At 59.1% G+C, this 22,637-nt stretch overlaps 1 protein-coding gene across 1 annotated transcript; it reads right to left on the reverse strand.

Moving 5' to 3' along the window:
• Nucleotides 1-208: 208 nt before the first annotated feature.
• On the reverse strand, nt 209-15,511 carry LOC105467958 (plexin A3). Its single transcript, XM_071089225.1, is given in 40 exon segments — nt 209-1,258; nt 2,223-2,373; nt 2,544-2,756; nt 3,207-3,376; nt 3,687-3,877; nt 4,102-4,198; nt 4,404-4,507; nt 4,671-4,830; nt 4,917-5,063; nt 5,157-5,223; nt 5,326-5,582; nt 5,661-5,803; nt 5,887-6,121; nt 6,200-6,343; nt 6,417-6,656; nt 6,738-6,831; nt 7,095-7,443; nt 7,446-7,472; nt 7,475-7,511; nt 7,617-7,737; nt 7,807-7,927; nt 7,930-7,964; nt 8,052-8,075; nt 8,077-8,195; nt 8,198-8,229; nt 8,370-8,466; nt 8,674-8,742; nt 8,745-8,803; nt 8,806-8,875; nt 9,021-9,135; nt 9,388-9,467; nt 9,469-9,488; nt 9,577-9,618; nt 9,621-9,732; nt 9,815-9,938; nt 10,198-10,298; nt 10,369-10,497; nt 11,639-11,821; nt 12,321-12,860; nt 13,179-15,511. Coding segments are annotated over 40 exon segments (5,709 nt in total). The 5' UTR covers nt 13,773-15,511; the 3' UTR covers nt 209-1,162.
• Between the last annotated feature and the right edge of the window lie 7,126 nt (nt 15,512-22,637).

Raw genomic sequence — 22,637 nt, forward strand, 5'->3', positions numbered from 1 at the left:
CTGGTGGAAGGGAGGAGAATCTATCTATCTTGAATCTGTCTTGAAGGTAGAGCCACCGGGGTTTGCTGTTGGGTCGGGCATGGCCCTGGACCTCCCCAGACCCTCTGGGACCCTGCAAGGAGTGGTCCTTTCTCCCATAATGCAGCTCTAGCTCATGCAGCATCCACAGGTCTACTGACCTGCCCCAAAGACAGAGCCCCACATGGACGGCATTTTCCCAACATTTAATTAGGAAAAAACATTCCATGAACAAAGAAAAACTCATGCAACTAAGAGGAGAGAATGGGGGGTCTGGGACCGTGAGACAGGGTCAGATTCCTCAGAGGAGGCAGAAGACACGGAATAGTAAGGCACGGCCGCCTTGGCCCCTCAGGGCGGGCGCTGGACGGAGCGGGCGCTGAATGGGGCGGCTGAGTGAGTCGGAGCAGGTGCAGACAACACTGAGGACATTTGGCAGTAGGCTCAGGAGGAGCAGCATTCTGGGGCCCCTAGGCCTAAGTCAGGCCCTGGCACAAGCCTGGGTCCAGTCCTCCAGATGCTCAGCGAGAAGAGGGCCCCAAGGTGCTTGAGGGGGACCCTGTGGCCCAGTGTGGCACAGCCACAATTCTGAGGAAGCTTTGGAGACCTCACCCCAAGTGCCACTGGTACTGTGACCCCGCCTTGGAATGGGTGGGGTCAGCCATGGCAGGGGTGAGGTGCCAGAGGCCAGACCAAGGCTGATAATGCTACACAAAGGAGCCCAGACGGGTGGCAGGGCCCAGGACAGCTCAAGAACAGGCAGGTGAGTGAGGCTGGCGACATCCCGTGGGGGACACATATTTACAGATGGAGACGGAGGCGGAGTTTGATTCAATAAATAGGCAGAGGGATATAAATAGCAGGGAGGGCGGGTCTGTCCCAACACCTGGGCACAGGGCAGGAGGGTGGGGGTATTGCTGCTGCTGGGATGGGGGCTCATCCTGTCACCCCTCCCCCTGCAGGGCCCAAAGCAAGGCACTAATGAAGGGGGCCTGGGTGTGCTGGGGGCATCCTGGCCAGGGTGACCTGCTCCATGATACCCAATCCAGGGCTCAGCCCGGGGACCCACGCTCAAGCCAGCCACTCCCCTGGATGGGAGGACGGCTCAGGACTGAGAAGCCCCTCCTCACCAATTCCACCACCCTTAGCTGTCACTGGACACGAGGTTGATGATCTGTTCCAGTTTCTGCCGTAACTTATGCTTCCGACAAGAGGCATCTCGATCCAGAGCCGTGAGAATCTGGGGGAGAGGAATCCCCTGGAGCTGGGCTCTGTAGGGGGCGCAGCTCCTGCCGTGCAAAGTCCCCACTTCCCAGCTGGGCTCCTCCCTCCCACACGCCTCACCCCTCCGTCCTCCCCCGCAGCCCCTGTACAAACCCACCAGCTCTCCTCAGCCCCAAATGCCCCTCCGACAACAGCACTTTCTCCTCCTCTCCACGGCTAGGGTGCGACCTGGACTCTGGACTCGCCGTGCTGGATCCCCCTCCCATTACCTCCTAGCCCAAGCCTCCCTCACCAGGCCCCCGTGACCCTTGCCAGACCCAGTGAGTGTTCTGCAGGACACCATCCTTCACCAGCAGCAGCGCTGGAAGACAGAGCTGGCCACTGCCACTCCCTGACCTGTGAGGGGTCCTCACTGGCTCAGGTTGCCAGACCCCACCAGGCGCTCTCGGGCATCCTCCCTGCTGGCTGCCGCCGCCTCCCCTCCCCTCCCCTCCACTCTTTGTGTCCTGGGGCCCTGGGCTCAGTGCTTGGGCCACTTCTCCCTCCACACCCACTTGTGGCTTCCCTGTGAGCTCATCCAGGCTCAGGGCTTTAAATGCCATCCACAGGCTTGCAAATGTGTCTGGTCCAGACTCCATCCTAAAGTCCACACCTCTATGTCCTCCTGCCTCTGGCCATTTCTCATCACAAAGCCTGGCCCATCCCTTCCAGTGCTCAGGCCCTTTAACTTTTGCCCAGTGGCCACTTTGTACCCAGCCAGTGGCTTATCTCCTGGGTCCCTCAAATTCCAGCATCTACCTGTGATCCCAGAGAGCATCACCTGTGCCGGCCCCGGGCCCTGGTCAGGGGACAGACTGTGAACAATCTAAGAAATAGGCTCTGTGTCCCTTCTGTCCCCAACCCTCACCAACCCTCCTGCCTTTGTCACTGACTACACCTTCAGGACCAAGTAACTGGGAGTCTGTGGGGATGACACACACCTCCTGGCGGTACTTGGTGACATAGAAATAGAGCTCGCTGAGTGCACTCAGGACATTGAAGTCGCTGGCATGGAGGCGGGACTGCTCCACCAGGTAAGCATCCATGTCCTGGTCGCTGATGGATGCCATCTTTGCAATGTCTCGATAATACCTGTTGGGACCCTGAGTATGTCACTCGGGCGATGTCACAAAAACTAGAACCCCTGCCCTCACTGCCCGGCCAGCCCCCGGGCTTTCTCCCTGTAGCTGGCCTGCCTTGGACAGGCAGCCCAGGGAGGGGCAGGTCCTGTCCTCTGCCACCCACAGCAGGGCAGAGCCCACCTCTCCACCCAGCTCTTGTAGTTGGGGATGTCCTTGGCATAGAGTAGTTTGTTGGAGGGCGAGTCCTTCCCCAGGCGGTGCTCGGATGTGGAGCAGGAGTCCATGAAGGTCTGGGCTACCACCGACAGGCAGGCATCCGTGATGCTGTTCTTGTGGATGTCGAACACGAACTGCGGGTTCTTGATCACATTCACCCAGAAGCGCAGCGGCAGGCTGTGGACAACAGAGGGTCACGCCCCTGAGGCTCCCTAGTTAGCCCGGGGGGCCCTTCCCATGTGCACATCTCTTTCCTGTCGGGCCGGCTCACATCTTGTCCAGAGGTGATGAGAGCAACACATTTAGGGTGAACGGCCTTTCCTCAAAGTCTCAACCCCCTCCGCAGCTTCTCCTGTCACTGCTCTCACCACCAGCATCTCTACCTGGTGTGAGACCCCAGAGCACAAAGGCCCCACCACCACCATCCCACCCACCTGGGCAGCCCAGCTCCAAGACCGGACGCAATGGGCCCCTTGGCTTGATGGCACTGTCAGTGTCAGCCCCAGGCCAGGCCTCATTCCCTCCTGCCTGGATGCTACTCCAGGCCCTGGGTCTCAGCAGAGCCACCAGCATCTTTCGCCCACCCATCTCCAGACAGGTTGCTGGCAGCCCAGCACAGGGCGATACCAGTTGCTCTTCCAGGTGTGGCGCACGTCGGGGTCGCTGATCTGGCGCTGGTCGGCCTGCTCGTCCAGGAAGTCGAACATGTACTTGATGGCCAGGGGCAGGGCTGAGCCCCGGTGGGCTGTGCTGAACACTGTCTCAAAGAGGTCATCCACGAACTTCTGCAGTGTGCCCTGTGTGGGGCAGAGAGGTCACAGGCTATGAGGGAGCCAGGCTGGGATGTCCCCAGAGCAGGACAGATGGAGGCAGAAAGGTTTGGCAAAGAGCGGGGCTTCCCTACAGGGCCAGTGGCCTCTCAGATAGACCCGGCCTTGGTCTAAGGCTCAGAGTTCCCATAGCAAAGACCCTAAGAAAGGCCCACGGGACCCAAATGATCCATGGTCCCCTCCCCTGTAAGGCCGGGACAACCTCTGGGCTGAGGCCAAGGCAGAAGGCATCTAAGCATCTGTGCAGAGGCCCAGGTGGCGAGAGGCAGGCCCACACCTTGGTGGCCAGCAGCCGTGTCAGGTAGATCTCGGAGACCATCTTGCTGCCACGGTCCCCCTCACGATGGTCGGCATGGTCGTGGTTTTTCACCAGGTGCCACAATTTGGTGCCCGTCTCCTGGTCAGGCGTGATCATGGGTGCCCGTGAGCGGAGGCTATCAGGGCTGCTGGCTGTGCGGAGCAAGCTCTCTGGAGCAGAGAATGCATGTGACCCTTAGGCCAACACCTGGCCCCTGCCCCACTCTCCCGGGAGCCCAGCAGCCTGTGGGGACCCATCTGCCCTCACTGGCCGACCCTCCGTCTACACTCCACAGAATCACAGACCTCCCGATGGCACTTGGAAGGGGGGCGGTTCCCTGGGACGGCTTAAGCAGCCTCGAAGGGCACACGGCCACCACAGTGAGGACACCTACCGTAGCGGCTGAGGGAGCGGGTGAAGGTGAAGGAGTTGGCCATGTTATAGGCAGATACTTGTTTGGGCACCAGTGCCACCAAGGAACCATCTGTCACCTGGAGGCCCCAGAGACAGAGGGGGGCAGTGCAGGAAGCTAAGAAGCCAAGGAGCCCCCACCCACCCACACCCAGGAGGGGAGCCCACGAGTCCAGGGAGAAGGGCAGGGGGAGCAAGGACCACCGCTCCTGTGTCCTGCTACAGCTCAGGGCAGGGTCCTGGCTCCCAGGTGGCCCTGGGGGTGAATGGGCCCCAACCCCTCACCTGGTAGTGGGCCAGTGAGTTGAGCCTCTTCCAGTCACACTCGATCTTGGTGGTGACATCCTCATCCTGGAGGATGATGCGAGTCATGCGGCCCTGGCGCCACTCTGTGGGCCACAGACAGCCCTTAAGATTATGCTGGAAGCCCCCAAGTCCCTGGCCCACTCCTCTTAGAGAACAGGGTTCAGGTGGGGAGCGGGAGAGCCCACGGAGGTCACACGGCACAGGAGGGTATGAGTAGGAGCCAGGAGGAGAGGGCGGGGACCTCACCCAGGTCCATGTCCTCAGCTTTGGGGCGCTGGGAGTACGGAATGCCCTTGTACACAGTGTCCAGCAGCTTATCTTTGGCCTGGGTGATGCTGTCACAGTTGAGAACCTTCACTGGGACTTGGGCACTGCCCTCGTTCTCCGGACACATGCAGTGCAGGGTCTGAGGGGAAAGCGGACCCCAGCGTCAGTCTAGGGTGAGGCCTCTCTCTGCGCCCGCCCCTCTGGCCCGCCTGGCCCTGGGCTCACCAGCGTCTTGTAGTCAATCTGCTGCCGGATCAACTTGTCCTCGCTCAGGGAGTATCGCGCCTCGCCCGTGATGGCATCGATTGGGCCCTTCTCCATCTGCTGCTTGATGGCGCAGTAAAGCAGGAAGAGAGGCTCCCCAGCACACTCCTGCAGCCAGTGACAGGTACACAGCTGGCTGCCTGCCTTACCATCGGCTGGTCCTCAGCCACCACCTCCCTGCCGCCCACCCACCTGGCGCACCTTCAGAAACTTATGCAGCAGGAACGTGAACCAGTTGGTAAGCATCTTCTCAGCCACTGACTCTGTCCTAGGGCAAGAGAGGGGTGCTTGGGCCTGACAGAGGTGGGGCTTGGGCAGGGGGAGGGCCAGGCAGGACAGAGGCGTGGCCTGGATAGAGCGAGGCAGGTACCTGCGTAGCAGCAGCTTGGGATGGTTTTTACTCTCCAGGTTTTTCTCGATGAGGTCAGCCAGCAGTTGCTTGAGCAGCCCCGTGGCATAGTCGAGCCGGCTCTGCAGGGCCACCATGGTGAGCGAGGCCACGGTGCCGCGGTCGCGCATGGAGAAGCTGCTCTGGGCTTCCAGCGTGTGGATGAAGGTAAGCACGAAGGCGCGGCTGTGCAGCAGCTGCCCGAAGAGGCGCAGGGCCTTCTCCATATTGGGTGGCGTCTGTGGGGAGCAGGAAGTCTCAGAGGGTGGGGTCAGCCCTGAAGGGAACTGGTAGGGGCAGGCGAGGCAGAGGCTCACGTCCAGCTCCTTGAGCACCGGGTGGGCCTCGATGCCCGGGAAGAGCACGCGCACGGCATAGGTCCGGTAGTCCAGGAAGGGGATCTGCACCTCGTCCATGTGGTTAGTCAGCTCGTTGATGTCTGTCTGCAGCTCTGCGAAAGCTGGGGGGGGGTGGAGACAGGGACTGAGTGGGCAGGAGGGAGGCCCCCAGCTTCCACACCGCATCCCGCCCCACCTCAGGCACCTTCCTTGCACTCCAGAGCCACACGGGATTCCAGGTTGTCCATCTGCAGCTGCAGGCGCTTGAGGGTGCGGTCCGCGTCCTGAGTCTTGCGCTTGTAGGCCACCAGCACAGCTGTGATGGCCAGCAGCAGGAGCCCGCCCCCGCCTGCCAGCCCCATCATGGCCGGTAGGGTCAGTGCCCGCTCTGCCGAGATGTGCAAGGTGCCCAGCCAGAACTCCAGGCCACCCACCAGCACCTGTGGGGACAGGCCTGAGGTGAGCTGACCACCATGTCCACCCTGGGCTGCCCAGGGGGTCTCCCCATCCCCACCTACCATGACAGGCTGCCGGCCAGTCTGGCTGGGTGAGTCGCACAGGAGTTGTGTGTCCGAGACAGTGAGCGCACACGGCTGGCCTCCTATCAGCACAGTGTAGTTGAGGCGGGAGCTGCCAGCTGCTGCGGGAATCAGGTTCTTGCCCTGGGGGTGGAGGACAGCGTCAGCCCAGGGCTCTCCACTTTCCCGCCCCTCCCCACTCCCACACCGCCCGCACCTTCAGCACCACGTGGGAGCCCGGTTTGACATCCAGCACACCAGAGGGCCCCAGCGGCTCAAAGCTGGGGTCAGGGTAGTAGGTAAAGGAGGAGCGGTTGAGGGAGCGGGCGGTTTGCACGTGGTCCAGCAGGAAACCAAACTCATCAGGGTGCTCGCCTTGCGCCTGAGGCTGGGGCTGCCCAAGAAAGATGCCGGGGGCCTTACACAGCATGGCAGTGTCGTTGATCACCTGACATGTCTGTGGGGACAAAGGTGGACAGCCAGGCATGTGAAGCCATGGGCTGCAGGGTCGGGGTGGGGCGGGGCAGCTGGTACTCACGTTGGTGGTCTCGATGCCGCGGTACTTGGCACGGACCCGGGGCTCCTGGACCGTCAGCAGGTGTGTCCCGCTCACAGTGATGGCGGTGCTTCCGCTAGGGACAGGGCAGGGGCCTCAGGCTCCCTCCTCCAGTGCACCCACCCAGCCCTGGAGAGTGCTTGAGGCTGCCATGGCAGCCCAGGCCTTCCCTGACCCTGGATCACCTAGTGAGTGGTGGGTACTGTGCGGCCAGGACAGCTCTACCCCCTCTACCAATGAGGGCCCAGGCTCCAGGAGGGGCCCCACTGGAGCTCAGAGACCACTGAGTCCCTGAGCCCTCTGGACACTGCCGGGCTCCCCAGTCCCCCAGGGTCTTACTTGATGATGCTCCAGGTGGGCTCAAGGCGGGTGACGGTCGGGTCCTGAGTGTAGGTATAGAGGACTCCGGGGCTGGAGATGTTAGCCCGGTCAATGGCAAGTGTGATGGGGGCCTGGCTGGGGCCCAGGGTGGAGACGGGTGAGATGCACACGATCGCCTTGGCATCTCTCCCTACATTGGCAAGTGGGGTGCTTGGAGCGGGTGGCCCAGGGCCTTCCACCACCCGTCCCCACGGCGCCCGACACAATGCCCAACCCAAAGCTGGCAGGGCCCCAGCCCACCTTACGAACTGGCACTCGCTGTCCCTCACAGTCACTGTGACCCTGCTGCCAGCATCCAGAGAGCTGCTGAGATGGTGAGCCGTGTGCCCCCTGACGCGGGCCACGGCTGGGACTCACTTGGTCAAATGTTGGGGTCTGTGGGAGAAGCTGCCCTGAAGGGAGGAGCCAGGCTGGGCTGCTCCACACGCCCCTTGCGGGAGAGAGAAGGGACAGGAAGGGGGAGGGCCAGCAGCCACGCACCACAAAGCTGTAGAGCTGCTCCGACTGTGTGCGGAAGTCAGCTGAACAGTCACCCACGCACAGCTCACGGGCCCCCGGCGGTGGGCTGGGCACCAGCGACTCCTCCATCTCACACACGATCCTAGGGCTCAGAGAGCGTCAGGGCCGGCCAGGCCACATACAGCCCGGGCACCCACACAGCCGCACTCACCTCTCAGCGCTGATGTACTCGGCCGGGATAGAGTTGCAACGCACACCAGCCACCCGCAGGCCCACCTCTCGGGACAAGAGGCCCAGGTTCTCACCCATGATGGTGACCCGGGTGCCTCCTCCTTAGGCCCCACAAGAGGGTGGATCTGTGGAGCACGATGGCAGTGAGAGGGTTGGCTCAGGCTTCCAGGGGCCCTGTTGGCAGTGGGCAGGGGTGGTGAGGGACGCTGACCTGCGTGGATGTGGGGGTGGCTGCACCGGGTCCCTTCTGCTCAGATGCATCCAGTTGGTCTTTGGGGCTGGGCAGTGGGTCCGCAGCTGGCACCTGTGCTCTGAGATGCACCAGCCACAGTTGAAGCGGGGATCAGCCTTGAGGCAGAGGCCCACAGCTAGGCCCGCTGCGCCCAGCACTTGTACAGGAGGGCTGCAGGCACAGAAGGCACTGCTAACGGAGCAGGCAGCCGCAGAAAAGTGGCAAGTGGGGAGCACTAGGGCCCCCAGACCCGACCCCAGCAGTGCCGACTGCCTTAGGAGGCAAGCTCCCTGGCCTGTGATGCCCTTCACCTCGGAAGCTGGGAGGCTTGTCTATGGGGAAGTCTCCATCCCAGACCACGGAAAAGTCCAGCTCGGTGTCACCATGCTCATCACCTTCATAGGAGTACTAGAGGAAAAGAACCCATGGGACCCCAGATAAGATGTGCAGAACCCCCCCACCAAGATTTTTACCAGCTATCCCCCCTCCTCCAGGTACAGGAATCCCTAGCAGGAGACTCAGAGAGTTCCCTGCCAGGGAGCTGGGCATAGACAAGAACGATCCGCACCATGCCACAGCCCAGACCCCGAAGGGAGGCAGCGGGCAGGATCTCACCGAGGCATTCTGGCACTGCACACTGCTGCTGTTGAAGCGCACGGCAGGCACCCGCTGCTGCCGCCCCCTGCCACCCGCACCACGCACTCATAGTTCTTCTGGCCCGACTGCGGCTGAGGTAGGTTCTTAGCCGCAAGGTAAGAGGCTGCATGACCCCAACGGGGATCAGGAGGTCCCCACTGGGCAGGATCTCAGGGCAGCCCTGGGAGAAAGCACCTGTCAGCTGCACACAAGGCCACCCTTCTCCAGGCCTAGCCCAGAAAAGGCTAAAAGAAACTGAGAACACAGAAGCCAGTGACCCGCCCGCACCACGGAGCCCAGCCCCTCACACGCGGCGCCCGCCTCACCTCAGGGCTGCGGACCCTGCCCTCCTGGAAGGAGCACTCATGGGGGCGGCTGGTACAAGCGTGGCGGTACTTACACCAGTGGCAGGGGTAGGGGCTGCCAACACAGGACATGCACCTGGGGGGGAAGTGGCTTCAGAAATAACAGAGGAGGCTGTACTGCCCCTCACTGCTCCCAACAGGACACATCGGGAACCGAAGGAAGAAGGCAGCCATATCAGGGGACAGAGAGATATGGGGATGTCAGGGGCTATCAGCACCTGACAGTTAGCCCCTGATGCCCCAGAAACAGTTGCCCTGCAAGTGTCGCCTGTCCCAGAGGTTCCCTCTATCCCCAGGGGTAGGGGTGGGTGCTGGGCCAGGTACTCACGACTGGAGGACGCTGCAATTGTAGAAGACAAAGTCAGCACCGGCGAACCTCACGCCTGTCTCCTTGGAGAGAAGCTGCAGCCCGCACGGTGCGGGTGGCCCCTGCAGCAGTCCCCGGGTGGCCATGAACTCTCTGGGGGCAGGGAGAGGCCTCACCCTGCCCCACCCTGGGCAGCCCCAACCCACTGACCATGCCCTCTGGTAAGAGCTCGGAGCTCCTGGAGGGAGGGTGAGGGCAGAGCAGTTCACCAGAGGGCAGCAGGATCGCCTCACTCTCCGCCACCTCCTCGAAGGTGCAGCTCACGCCTGCACTGAGGTCCGGCACATTATGCAGGGTGACGGTCAGCTGGGGGAAGCAGAGGGCTCAGGGCAGGGTGCACTCCCAGCACATATGGGCACACCCAGCCCCGCACCCCCAAGCTGCTCACCTGCACCCCAGGCGACATCACTGACACATTGTTGGGCCGGACCCGCACCTGGACACACTTGTTCAGTTCCTCAGCAAAGCCGTGCGGGGCAGAGGCGCCCGGACAGGCCCCTTCGCGGCAGCACCTGCACGGGGTCGGGCCAGAGGCGGTCCCGCCACTGCCCCGAGAGGGCCCAGGCCTGTCCAGCTCACAGTGCCAGGCAACAGCGAGCCTTGGCCTCGTCCCCGGGGGCCTGAGGGACGTCACTCGGGGTGGAGGTTCCGCTCATTAGCTGGAGAAAGTGGAGGAGGGCGGGGGAGGCCGCAAGGGCACAGCTGGGTGTGGCTGGCTCCCCCTGGCTAGTGGGGCCCTCCAACTCCCCAAGCAGGGGCCCCCGCCCTCACCTGTGCTGCAGCACACACCAACCACAGTGTGGGTCCCCGGAGCCCAGGCAGGCCGTGCAGCTCGGGTACTGCTCACAGGTCTCCACTGGAAGCTGGCTCACCTGGAGACAGCCACATCAGCACCCAGCCCGCCCCCACCCCACCACCCACCGCCACCCATCACAGGCCCACCTGCTTCTCACTCAGGAGATAGATGTGCTGGTGGTCCGGGCTGAAGAGCAGGTCTCGGAGGATGGGGCTGCCATCCACCACGGGGACTGTCTCATACAGGTGGGCATCCTGGGAGCCATCGACCCGCACCTGAGCCACAAGACCAGCCTGATGCCACCACAGCCTCCTGCACCTGGGACATTGTCTTCTCCGGCCAGAGACTTTGGAGGTTGTGGCTGAAGTGAAGTCAGGGCCTGGTGGGGTTCAACACTCACACCCACAGCCCTGAGGCCAGAAAAAGGAGGGTGCAGATGCCAGAAAATGCCCTCAGCAGACAGAAGAACAGAGTGATTCATGTTGCCCAGGGTCAGGGGATTCAGGGGAGGGGAAGAGCTAGAGGATGGCATTGATTACGGGAAGGAGGCAGTGGCGATGGTTGCACAACTCTGCAGATCCACAGAAACCCACTCAACTGTGCACTTTAATCGGGTGAATTGGATGGTGCGTGTTCAACAAAAGCTGCTACAAAGAACAAGAGGGTCCCAGGAACAGAGCAAGTGGGACGGGAGAGCTCAGCATCCTTCTCCACAAACCCTTCCCTGTGCCCCCAGACCAACTCTTGCCCTCCTGGGGGATGGCACTGCATCTATGAGGCAAGCAGGATGACAGCACTGCAGTCCCCCAACTCCTACCTATTCAGAACGTACCTGAGTGCTCAGGAGTTCACCTCCCCCTTCATGCCAAGCTACCCCCAGATCCCCCCCAGCCATAGCCGCAGGGCCCATGAGGGAAAGAACAGTGGGGCAGGTGCATGGATCTGGAAAGCCCTCTCTGGGAAAGTGACATTTTGGGTGGGAGGAGAAGGATGGGAAGTAGTGAGCCAAGGAGAGGGCAGGGACGAGTGGGTCCATCCGAGGGATGGGGAGGTTCAAGGGGCAGGGCATTTGCTCTCTTGTTCATTTAACAAAGAACCCAGCAATGACGGCTCAGCCCCAGCCCTGCTCTCGTGGCAGGGAGACCCCACAATAGGTCTGTTCTCTGTCCCCCGAGCCACAGGAAGCTGGCAATTCAGTCCACAGTGGGAACTGGCAACGGTGAGGGTGGGTGGCCGAGGGACCACCCGAGGAGCAGGGCCAGGCTCCTGGGACCCAGCCAGGGAAATCTCCCTCCCTGCACCAGCCATGTCCTCTCTTGTCCTATCCTCAGGGGTCTCCTGTGTGTTCCCACCACCAGCCTTGTCCCATATCTGAGACTGTCCCCACCCCCACACGCCCAGGGCTCTGGGGGCCACCTTCTTCAGGCTGCCGCTGCGCGTGCCAATGAAGACCACAGAATGCCGGCGGTAGGTGTAGGCGGCCACACTGGCCATGCCGTCGGTGCTGTCGGCCAGCAGGGGCAGCCCCTCGATCACGTGCAGGCCTCCCAGAGGCTGGTTCAACACCAGCCCGCAGAAGTTGCCGTTGATCTGCATGGGCTGGTGAAACAGAGGAGGGATCCGTGAGAGTCAGAGCTCCCCGGTGCAAGCACACAGCAGCCAGACGGAGGCTGGCAGTTCCTGTCTCCCAGAAGAGAGCGGGATCTAGAACCCAGTCCCCTCCAGGCAGGCCTGACTGCTCGCCCTAGGGTGCTTCAGAAAATTGGCAGCTATGGAGGGAGACAGAGGAGGGACAGCAGGGAGGGAGGAGCGAAGCCTGGGCCCACAGGACTCTCACTGGCTCAAGACAAGGGGCATCCAGGAGACGGAGCAAGGAGGAATGAGCTAGGAACGGAAGCAGAAGTGGGGCACTGGGCAGGCCAGAGAGAGGGAAGGAGAGGGCAGGGACCCCTGGAAGGGAGAAACAGGTGGGAGGGCAAAGGTGCCACTTCCAGGGCCATGGCAAAGCCTGGGACAGGATGACTGGCCGTGAGCCCAGGCCAGGCACGGCAGACCTGGGACAGGGCAGAGAACCAGTGTGGGGTGACGAGGGGCTCACAGTGTTGATGCAGGGCAGCTCCTTGTTCAGCAGCCAGGGCAGGGCCAGGGTGCCCTCCCCGCGATAGCAGGACTGGATACGGCGCCGGATGTGGGCATTGATGTTGCTGAGAGTGAAGAGGCAGAGGATGGTCTGCCGGGGTGGGCTGGCTCGGTTCTTCTGGCCCTGAGAGAAGATGGTGAAGAGGATGTCCTCGTCAGCCGGCACGCCCAGGGCCTGGGCCAGCAGCAGGCCAGGCTTGGCCAGGTGGGCGCTCTGCACTAAGCGGTACTCCACACCACGCCAGGAGCAGCCGATGGGGAATTCCACATATGAGTAGAACTCTGAGTCCCCAGCGCACATGCGCACGATCTTGGACGTGAAGAATTTCTCGCCCGCTGTGTCCAGCAGCGTCTGCTGGGTGTCCAGCTGCAGCGTCAGGAAGTACACGAAGGAGGCGCTGACGAAGCCGTAGATGTAGTAGATGTCAAAGGCAGGGTACAAGGACAGCGTGTCCGAGGGAATCTTGATCTGGGAAGAGACAAACTCATCCTGGTACACCTGGGGAGCAGGGGGAGAAGACAGCATTGGGTGAGGCCCTATGCCAACATCGCGGGCCACCACCAGCTTCCCTCTGCATTCCCCTCCTGCCCAGACGATCACAGAGGCCCAGGCCAGAAAAGCTACATAGGGCAGGGTGATCAGCCTCCCTGCACACAGGGGACCCCCACAGCCTGGGCTCAGGCTGTCGTCCCACCCTCTGCAACCCGTCTGCATCCCAGACACTGAGGAGCCGAAAAGTCCCCTCTCAGAACAGGACTCTTCTGGGAGGCAGAGCCAGGACTTGATAGAGGAAGGAGGGAAGGAAGGCTCACGCACGAGACTGAACATGTCCACGCTGTCTTCATCACTGATGAGCTTGCGGGAGCTCAAGGTGGGGAAGTACTCCGACTTGCCATCGACAGCAGTGCCCACGAAGAGCTTGCTGGGCCCCTGGCCCTGCTCCACAATGACACCAGCCATGGAGTCGGGCTCCTGGGCCCCCGACAGGTAGTGCTCCTTGCGGTGGTGCGGCTCACCCAGCTTGAAGAGGTCGTCCACGCGCAGGAACTGGCAGATGCCCTGCCAGATGCTGCCGCAGGCCACCAGGCGGCGGGCCGCATAGTCTATGAGCAGCAGCTTGTTGATGTTGTCCACGGGGGCCAGGCGGTGGGCACACACGCGCATGCTGGGGGGTGGGTAGCAGCGAGCGTTGTCCTCGATGGGCCCCGTGACATGGGCCCGCAGCTCAGTCAGGTTGGGGGCCAGCTTAAAGACTCGGTTCACTGCGCCCACGAACACCTCCCCAGTCACCCGGTGCACAGCCAAGTGGGTAAGCTTGGTATCTGTCACCACAAAGGCACGGAAGGGCCTGCTGCCCAGGGCCCCCCCCACGGCAAGGAACAGCAGCAGGAGGAGGCAGACAGAGGGCATGGCCGGCAGGCGCGCCGGGGGACAGGCCTGGGGAGAGACAGTGTGTGGGAGTCAGAGGCCTTGAGCCACAGAGGGCCGGGCCATTCACCCACCACCCCACCAAAGCCCCAGATGGCCACCGCGACAGGGAGAGAGGAGGGGCCTCCACCAGGGCGCATGAGTGAGCAGCCAGCGAGGGCAGGCTTGGGGGCCATCAATCGTCCCTCAGACCCCGTGCTGGAAAGGAGCCAGGAGGCCTCGCCTCAGCTGGGCCACACCCAAGGGGGCAGCAGAGCAGATGCTGGGAAAGGCCAGGCAGGAGGCCCTCCGGAACTGAGACCCCAGATGCCACATCTCAGAGCCCAGGGCAACCAACAGCAAAGAACAGCAAGCCCCAGGCCTCTGGGCTGTCCCCAACGCCTGAGCTGAGGGGAGAGGGAGGCAGGGACAGAACAATTGCAAGCTGGGGAAGAGGGGCAGGGGCAGGAACACCACCCGGAGTGGCACTGCCACCAGGAGCCCTGGGATAGAGGTCTAGGGAAGGGAGGCCTGATGGAGGATCCAGAACCACCATGACCCCTGAAGGGGCCCCAGCTGCCTCCCTGACAAGGGCCTCAGCTGGCTGTCCAGGAGCCCGCTGTCTGGCCTCCCGGATGCAACACAAAGCCGAGTTCCGCCTGCCCCCTCAGCCACGCACCCAGACACACATTATAAGTCAAGCTCTGCTCAGGCACAGCCTGCGCGGCTCCCCCTCCAGACCCAGAGGTTCACTGGGGAAGGGAATGTACAGGAGGCCCCACCTGCTGTTTGGAGTCCCAGGAGCCTTACAAAAGGAGGAGCAATGTCCCCAAATACAGTCAAGGCCTTGGGGAGACAGGGCAGGAGCCACAGGGACAGTGCTGGGACTGGCACTTAGCCCCCAGGCCACACCCAGCCAGCCCCAGGCTGCTAAAACAGCAGAGCAGTGTCTTGGCAGCCAACAGGGCAGGGCTCAGCGCTACCCTCTCAGTGCCAGAGCCCCTGGGGGCAGATAGGAGGTACCCAGCTTGGGGGGGGGGGGCGGTGCAGGGAACCAAACCAAGGAGGCACAGGAGAGAAAAAGGAAAAGAAAATGCATTTGCCAGAACAAGGAGCAGGCCCAGCTTGAAAGTGCAAAGTTTCAGCTCGGATTGATCACCTCTCCAGGGCTCTTTTGTCAGCTGGACCCTCATGCAACAGCCGGAGAAGAAAGGAAGACCAAAGAAAAAAGAGGCCACATCCTGTCCTCACCTCCTCTACACCCCGGGAACACAAGCCTAGGAACAGGCTGGGGACAGGTAGGGAGGGAGACCTGGGGAGGCAGAATTTCAGGCCCAGCCCCCACCTGTAAGTGGCAACCTCGGGCATCACAGGTACAGCTGGGCCAGCAGAGAGCCTGAGGACGGGGCAGCCCCACGCAGAGACGCGGGTCCAGCGGACGCCCCCCAACACCCCCCACTGTGCTGCTGGTCCAGTTTGCCCGGGCCCCATCAGGGCACCCCTCGGCGGACTCGCGGAGCCCTTAGCGGGAGGGAAGTACAGCGTTGATCCTCCGAGGGGCCGCTCCCCTGCGACAAAGGGTCCTCTTTGGGCAAGGGGCTGGTCTTGGGTTGGCGTCCCCACCACGCAGGGCACAAGGGGCCGGGCAGGCCGGCGCCGACGGGCAGGGGTAGGGCCTGACCCCCACAGGCCGAGTCGGACCCCCGGGCTGCCGGAGCCCCGGGCCCGGAGCTGGCTGGCCCCGCACGGACGGCGAAGATGACGGCCACCTACCTGTCCCTCTGCTGGCTCCAGGTGACCGCCCTCTGGCCACGTGGACGCGCCCCCGAGCCCCACCGCGGCCCCGCTCGCGCGCCCCTTCGGCCTCGCCCCGCGCCCCGGGCCCCACGCGCGCAGCCGCCGCCACCGCCCACACACTGGGCCGGCCCGGGGGCCGCCGCAGCCTTTTAAACCCGGACCGTACCACCGCGCGGGGCGGGGGCGCCCGGGGACGCCCGGCCGAGGGGGACGCAACGGCAGGGGGCGCGGGCGGGGCCGCTGCTCCCCGCGGCCAGGGACCTCGTGCGCAGCCCCGACCCCCGCGACCTGCAGGGGGACCCGCCCGGCCAGCCGACCCCCTTCGCTCGATGGCCGCGTCCGCGGCGCGCGCCTCCCCCGCGCCCCGGCTCCCCGCCCGCCGCCTCGGGCGACCCCGGAACCCGCGCGCGCCCGCGCCACACCCCCTCGGGCCTGGGGCGCGCGCCCGCCTCGCCCCACCCTGGCGCTCGGAGACGCGCCCGGGGTCACCTGCCACCGGGGCGCGGCCTCGCTGGTCCCGGCCTCTCAGGTACACCGCCGCCGAGGACTCGCGCCCCCAGCTCAAGACACGCCCCCGACAGTCTCTAACCCGGAGGGCCTGCGGCGACAGCCGTCCAAACCAGCTCCTTCCCCGGCGATTCTGAGCCCTGGCCTTTCTTCCTTCCCTTGCTTTATTTTTCCTTTTCTTTTTTTGTTTTGTTTTGACACAGGGTCTCGCTCTGCCACCCGGGCTGGAGTGCAGTGGTGAGATCATAGCTCACTGCAGCCTCGACTGCCCCAGGCTCAAACGATGCTCCCGCCTCAGCCTCCCAAAGTGCTGGGACTACAGGTGTGAGCCACCGTGTCCCGCTAAGGTTTTCCTTTTCATTTCCCTGATGACTAATGATGTTTAGCATCTTTTCATGTGCTTGTTGGCCTTTTGTATATGATCTCTGAAGAAATATCTATTCAAGTCCTTTGCCCATTTTTATTAACCATATATATGTATGTATAGATAGATAGATAAGATAGATTTTTTTCCCCCCAAATTGAGGTCTCCCTTTATCACCCAGGCTGCAGTGTAGCGGCACTGGATCATGGCTCACTGCAGCCTCGACTTCCTGGGCTCAAGGGATCCTCCTGCCTCAGCCTCCCAGGTAGCTGGGACCACAGGCAAGCGCCACCACACCTGGCTAACTTTTCATATTTTTGTAGAGAGAGACAGGGTCTTGCTACATTGCCCAGGCTAGTCTTGAACTCGTGGGCTTAAGCAATCCTCCTGCCTCAGGCTTCCAAAGTACTGGGATTTGCTGGGCGCAGTGACTCACGCCCGTAATCCCAGCATTTTGGAAGGCCGAAGTGGGTGGATCACCTGAGGTCAGCAGTTCAAGACCAGCCTGGCCAACATGGTGAAACCACATCTCTACGAAAAATACAAAAATGAGCCAGACATGGTGTCATGTGCCTGTAGTCCCAGCTACTCAGGAGGCTGAGGCAGGAGACTCTCTTGAACCTGGGAGGGGGAGGTTGCAGTGAGCCAAGATCATGCCATTGCACTCCAGCCTGGGAGACAGAGCAAGACTCTGTCTTTTTTTTTTTTTTGAGACGGCGTCTGGCTCTGTCGCCCAGGCTGGAGTGCAGTGGCGCGATCTCGGCTCACTGCAAGCTCTGCCTCCCAGGTTCACGCCATTCTCCTGCCTCAGCCTCCCGAGTAGCTGGGACTACAGGCGCCCACAACCGCGCCCGGCTAATTTTTTGTATTTTTAGTAGAGACGGGGTTTCACCGTGGTCTCGATCTCCTGACCTTGTGATCCGCCCGCCTCGGCCTCCCAAAGTGCTGGGATTACAGGCATGAGCCACCGCGCCCGGCCAAGACTCTGTCTTAAAAAAAAAAAAAGTACTGAGATGATAGGCATGAGCCGCCGTGCCCGGCCCTCAACTGACTTTAAGTAAAAGATATCACCCTTGATAATGTGTGTGGGCCTCATCCATTTAGTTGGATGGCTTTAAGAGCAAAACCCGAGGTTTCCTGGAGAAGCAGAAATTCTGCCTCAAGATTGTAACACAGGCCAGGCGCGGTGGCTCATGCCTGTCATCCCAGCCCTTTGGGAGACCGAGGCAAGCAGATTACCTGAGGTCAGGAGTTCGAGACCAGCCTGGCCAAGATGACGAAACCCTGTCTCTACTAAAAATACAAAAATTAGCTGGGCATGGTGGCGGGCATCTGTAATTGCAGTTACTTGGGAGGCTGAGGTGGGGGGCAATCACTTGAACCCAAGAGGTAGAGGTTGCAGTGAGCCGATATCATGCCATTGTACTCCAGCCTGGGCGACAAGAGCGAGACTCCATTTCAACAACAACAACAAGAAGACTGTAACACAGAAATTCTCCGAGTTTCCAGCCTGTCCTACAAATTTCACACCAACTTGTCAGCCCCGACAATTGTGTGAACCAAATCCTTAAAATAAGCTGTGTGTGTATGTGTCCTGTTGGTTCTGCTTCTCTGGAGAACCAGGACTAATACAGATGTCTTTCCATCTATTTAGGTCTTCTTTAATCTCTTTCAATGATGTTTTGTAGTTTTCAGTATACAAATCTCATGCTTCTTTTAAAAAACGTATTAATATTTTATTCTTTTTTGACACTGTTATAAATGGAATTATTTTCTTAATTTCATTTTGGATTTTGTATAGAAATACAATTGATTGGCCAGATGTGGTGGCTCATGCCTGCAATCCAAGCACTTTGGGAGGCAGAGGTGGGCGGATCACTTGAGATCAGGAATTCGAGACCAGCCTGGCCAAGATGACGAAACCCCGTCTCTACTAAAAATACAAAACTTAGCCAGGCATGGTGGCAGGCATCTGTAATCCCAGTTACTTGGGAGGCTGACGCGGGGGGCAATCGCTTGAACCCAAGAGGCAGAGGTTGCAGTGAGCCGATATCATGCCATTGTACTCCAGTCTAGGCAACAGAGAGCAACACTCTATCTCAAAAAAAAAAAAAAAAAAAAAAAAGGCCGGGTGCGGTGGCTCACGCCTGTAATCCCAGCACTTTGGGAGGCCGAGGCGGGCGGATCACAAGGTCAGGAGATCGAGACCACGGTGAAACCCCGTCTCTACTAAAAATACAAAAAATTAGCCGGGCGCGGTTGTGGGCGCCTGTAGTCCCAGCTACTCGGGAGGCTGAGGCAGGAGAATGGTGTGAACCCGGGAGGCGGAGCTTGCAGTGAGCCGAGATCGCGCCACTGCACTCCAGCCTGGGCTGGGCGACAGAGCGAGACTCCGTCTCAAAAAAAAAAAAAAAAAAAAAAATTGATTTTTGTATAATGATCTTTTTGGAGACAATGTCTCACTTTGTCACCCAGGCTGGAGTGCAATGGCATGAACACCACTCACTACAGCCTTGCCTTCCCAGGCTCAAGCAATCTTCCCACCTCAGCCTCCCAAGTAGCTAGGACTACAGGTGCATGCCACCACGCCAGGCTAATTTTTGAATTTTTTGTAGACACAGGGTTTCACCATGTTGCCCAGGCTGGTCTCCACCTCCTGGGCTCAAGTGGTCTGCCCACCTCAGCCTCCCAAGTAGCTGGGACTACAGGTGTGTGCCACCATGCCCAGCTAACCTTTGTATTTTCTATAGACACAGAGTCTCACTATGTTGCCCAGCTAGTCTCGAACTCCTGGGCTCAAACGATCCACCTGCCTAGGCCTCCCACAGTGCTGGGATTACAGGCGTGAGCCACCGCGCCTGGCCTTAGTCCCATCTTTGTCATCTCATCCATTGGCTTGACCAGATGCACAGGTGTTACCCTTTGATTACCTTGGCCATCTTTCTAGTTTCAGAGCATCAATCATGTCTGTCTTGACAGCTCTGCAATTTCTCACTCCATCCTCTCAAGCTCTCCTGTGAACTCCAGGCTCCAGGTTCATAGATCCAAATCTCTGCTTGGATCTCAACATACCATTTCCACAAGCGAAGCCTTCATTGTTCACCCCAGACTTGCTTCTCTTCGCATGCCCCGCATCTTAGTAAAGGTTCTTCCTCTTGCTCAGGCCAAAGTCTTGGAGTTCTTGACTCCTCTCTTTCTCTCAAACACCATGTCCTATTCCTCAGCAAATCTTGTTGCCTCTCCCCCCAAAATCTATCCAGAAGCTGATCTTCTATTCCCACCCTGGTCCAAGCCACCAGTCTCTCATTAGGATGGCTGTGGTGGCCTCCTCACTGGACTCCCATGCTTGCCCTCCCCCAGTCCCTTTGCCACACTGCTACAAGAGTGACTGGAAAACTTAAGTCAAGATTACGTCTTGCTCCTGGTAAAAGCCTCCAATCACTTCCTTTATAACACTGACTTCCAGAAGACCTTCTAACTATGACCTCAAACCCAGAAGGCATAGAAAACAAAAGAGCCCAACTAGCTAAACATAAACTTCTCGTGTCTAAAAAACACCATAAAATCAATGAAAAACGAGGAAAAGTATTTGCACTATTTAACACAAAGGGGTACTCTCCCTCATATATGGAAGGTACCTAGGATTCTACATATTATTTATTTGAGACAGAGTCTCGCTCTGTCACCCAGGCTGGAGTACAGTGGTGCGATCTCGGCTCATTGCAACCTCCGCCTCCTAGGTTCAAGCAATTCTCCTGCCTCAGCCTCCTGAGCAGCTGAGATTACAGGTGCCCGCCACCACGCCTGGCTAATTTTTGTATTTTTAGTAGAGACGGTGTTTCACCATGTTGGCCAGGCTGGTCTCGAACTCCTGACCTCAGGTAATCTGCCCGCCTCGGCCTCCCAAAGTGCTGGGATTACAGGCATGAGCCACTGCACCCGACCGATTTCTAGATAAAAAAGACCAACAAGAGGCCAAGGCAGGAGGATCACTTGAGCCCATGATTTCAAGACCAGCCTGGGCAACATAGTGGATCCTGTCTCTATTTAAAAAAAGAAAAAAAAAAACAACCAAGAAGACCAACAATACAATTAATGGGCAAATGTCAGGAATAGACATTTTGCAGGAGAAATAAAAAATGCACATAGTTTTTAAACATGTGAAAAGAGAAATACAAATTAAAAACCACACTAAGATCAAACAAAAACTTGTACGTGAATGTTCATAGCAGCATTATTTACAATAGCCAAAAGGTAAGAACACGTGAAATGCCCATCCATGGATGAATGGATAAACAAGATGTGGTGTACACAGACAATAGACTACGACTCAGTTAGTTATAAAAAGGAAGGAATTCTGACCATGTTACAGCATGGATGAACCTCAAAAACATGACACTAAGAAAAACAAGTCAGACACAAAAGGTCATGCATTGTATGATTCCATTGATGTGAAGCTTCCAGAACAGTCCAATCCATTGAGATGGTAGATTAGCAGCTGCCAGGGCCTGGGGAGCTGGGGAATGGGGAGAGACTGCTGAATAACCACCGGATCTCCTTTTGGGGATGAAAGTGTTCCAGTAGAGAGAGGCAATGGTCACACAACAATGCAGTGTACCAAATGCCACCAAATTGTAAATTTTAAAATGGTTAATGGCTACTTTTCTGTTATATGAATTTTTCCTCAGTTGAAAAAATTAAAAACACAAAGAAGAAACAAAACCCCACGCTGAGAAACCATGTCTCCATCTCAGCTTGGCATACGCCTCCCTGCGGCGAGTGAGGGCACTGTGTGGGCAAGGCTGGGGGAGCCGGCCCTCATCCTGCCCGTGGGGCTGCCAAGTGGGCAGGCCCTAGGGAGTGGAGTTAGCCAATATCTGCTATGCCGACTTTGTAGCTGAAGAGAGAATGAGGAGGGTCTCTATGCACCCATGTGGAAAGATGCCAACTATTGGGATATATCACTAATGGACACTACGGTGTCGAACAGCATGCAAGCGCAATACCTTTCGTGTGAGAAAGGTGAGGGCCAGGAGGGGCAGCCATAGGAGCTTGTCTTTGTCTAGAGAAAGAGGACAGGTAAGCAGGCAGTGAAGAAAAGCACATCTCTGTTGGGGACATTGCAGGAACTGGCTTCCACACTGACATGGGAACCACCTGAATACATGGCTTCTGCTGGGCAGTGAAGGTGAGGGAAAAGGGTAGCATCCAGCCCTGCCCCTCATCTTGGAGCTTCCTCCTTCCCCTTGTTCCAGCCCAGCGCACCTTTTTTTTTTTTTTTTTTTTTTTTGAGATGGAGTTTCACTCTTGTCATCCAGGCTAGAATGTGGTAGCATGATCTCGGCTCGCTGCAACATCCACCTCCTGGGTTCAAGCGATTCTCCTGCTTCAGCCTCCCAAGTAGCTGAGATAACAGGCACCTGCCACCACACCCAGCTAATTTTTGTATCTTTAGTAGAGATGGGGTTTCACCATGTTGGTCAGGCTGGTCTCAAACTCCTGACCTCAAGTGATCCACCCGCCTCAGCCTCCCAAAGTGCTGGGATTACAGGCGTAAGCCACCGTGCCCAGCCTCCAGCTCACCTTTGACCCAGACTTGGTGTTCCCTCTGCCGGGAACGCTCCCTCCCGCATCAGAATGGCTGACTTCTTGTCATTTGGATGTCAGCTTAAATGTCCCCATGCTAAAAAGGCCAGTTCATCTTGTTCCTACATTTTGTTTTGGTTGTTCCCCTCTCTGTTGTCTACACATACAGCCCCCAGGAATGAGGACCGGGTGAGCAAAGTAGGTGACCACTCCTGACACACACTGATCCTTGGTGACCTTATCCAGTTCCAGAGCATCAAATAGCCTCCTCAGCCAAACACAGTGGCTCACACCTGCAATCCCAGCAATTTGGGAGGCTGAGGTGGCAGGATCACTTGAGCCCCGCAGTTCGAGACCAGCCTGGGCAATAGAGCTCTTAAGACCCCATATCTACAAAAAAAATTTTTTAAAATTCTGTTCCAATTTTCATGTACATAAAAATAGCTGGGTGTGGTGGTGCACACCTGTAGTCCCAGCTACTCAGGAGGCTGAGGCGGGATGATCACTTGAGCCCAGGAGGTGGGGGCTGCAGTGAGCTGAGATCTCACCACTGCACTCCAGCCTGGGAGACAGAGCAAGACCCTGTCTCCAAAAAAAAAAAAAGGAAAGAAAGA

The sequence above is a fragment of the Macaca nemestrina genome, chromosome X, assembly GCF_043159975.1.
Source record: "Macaca nemestrina isolate mMacNem1 chromosome X, mMacNem.hap1, whole genome shotgun sequence".
NCBI classification, from domain to species: Eukaryota; Metazoa; Chordata; class Mammalia; order Primates; family Cercopithecidae; genus Macaca; species Macaca nemestrina.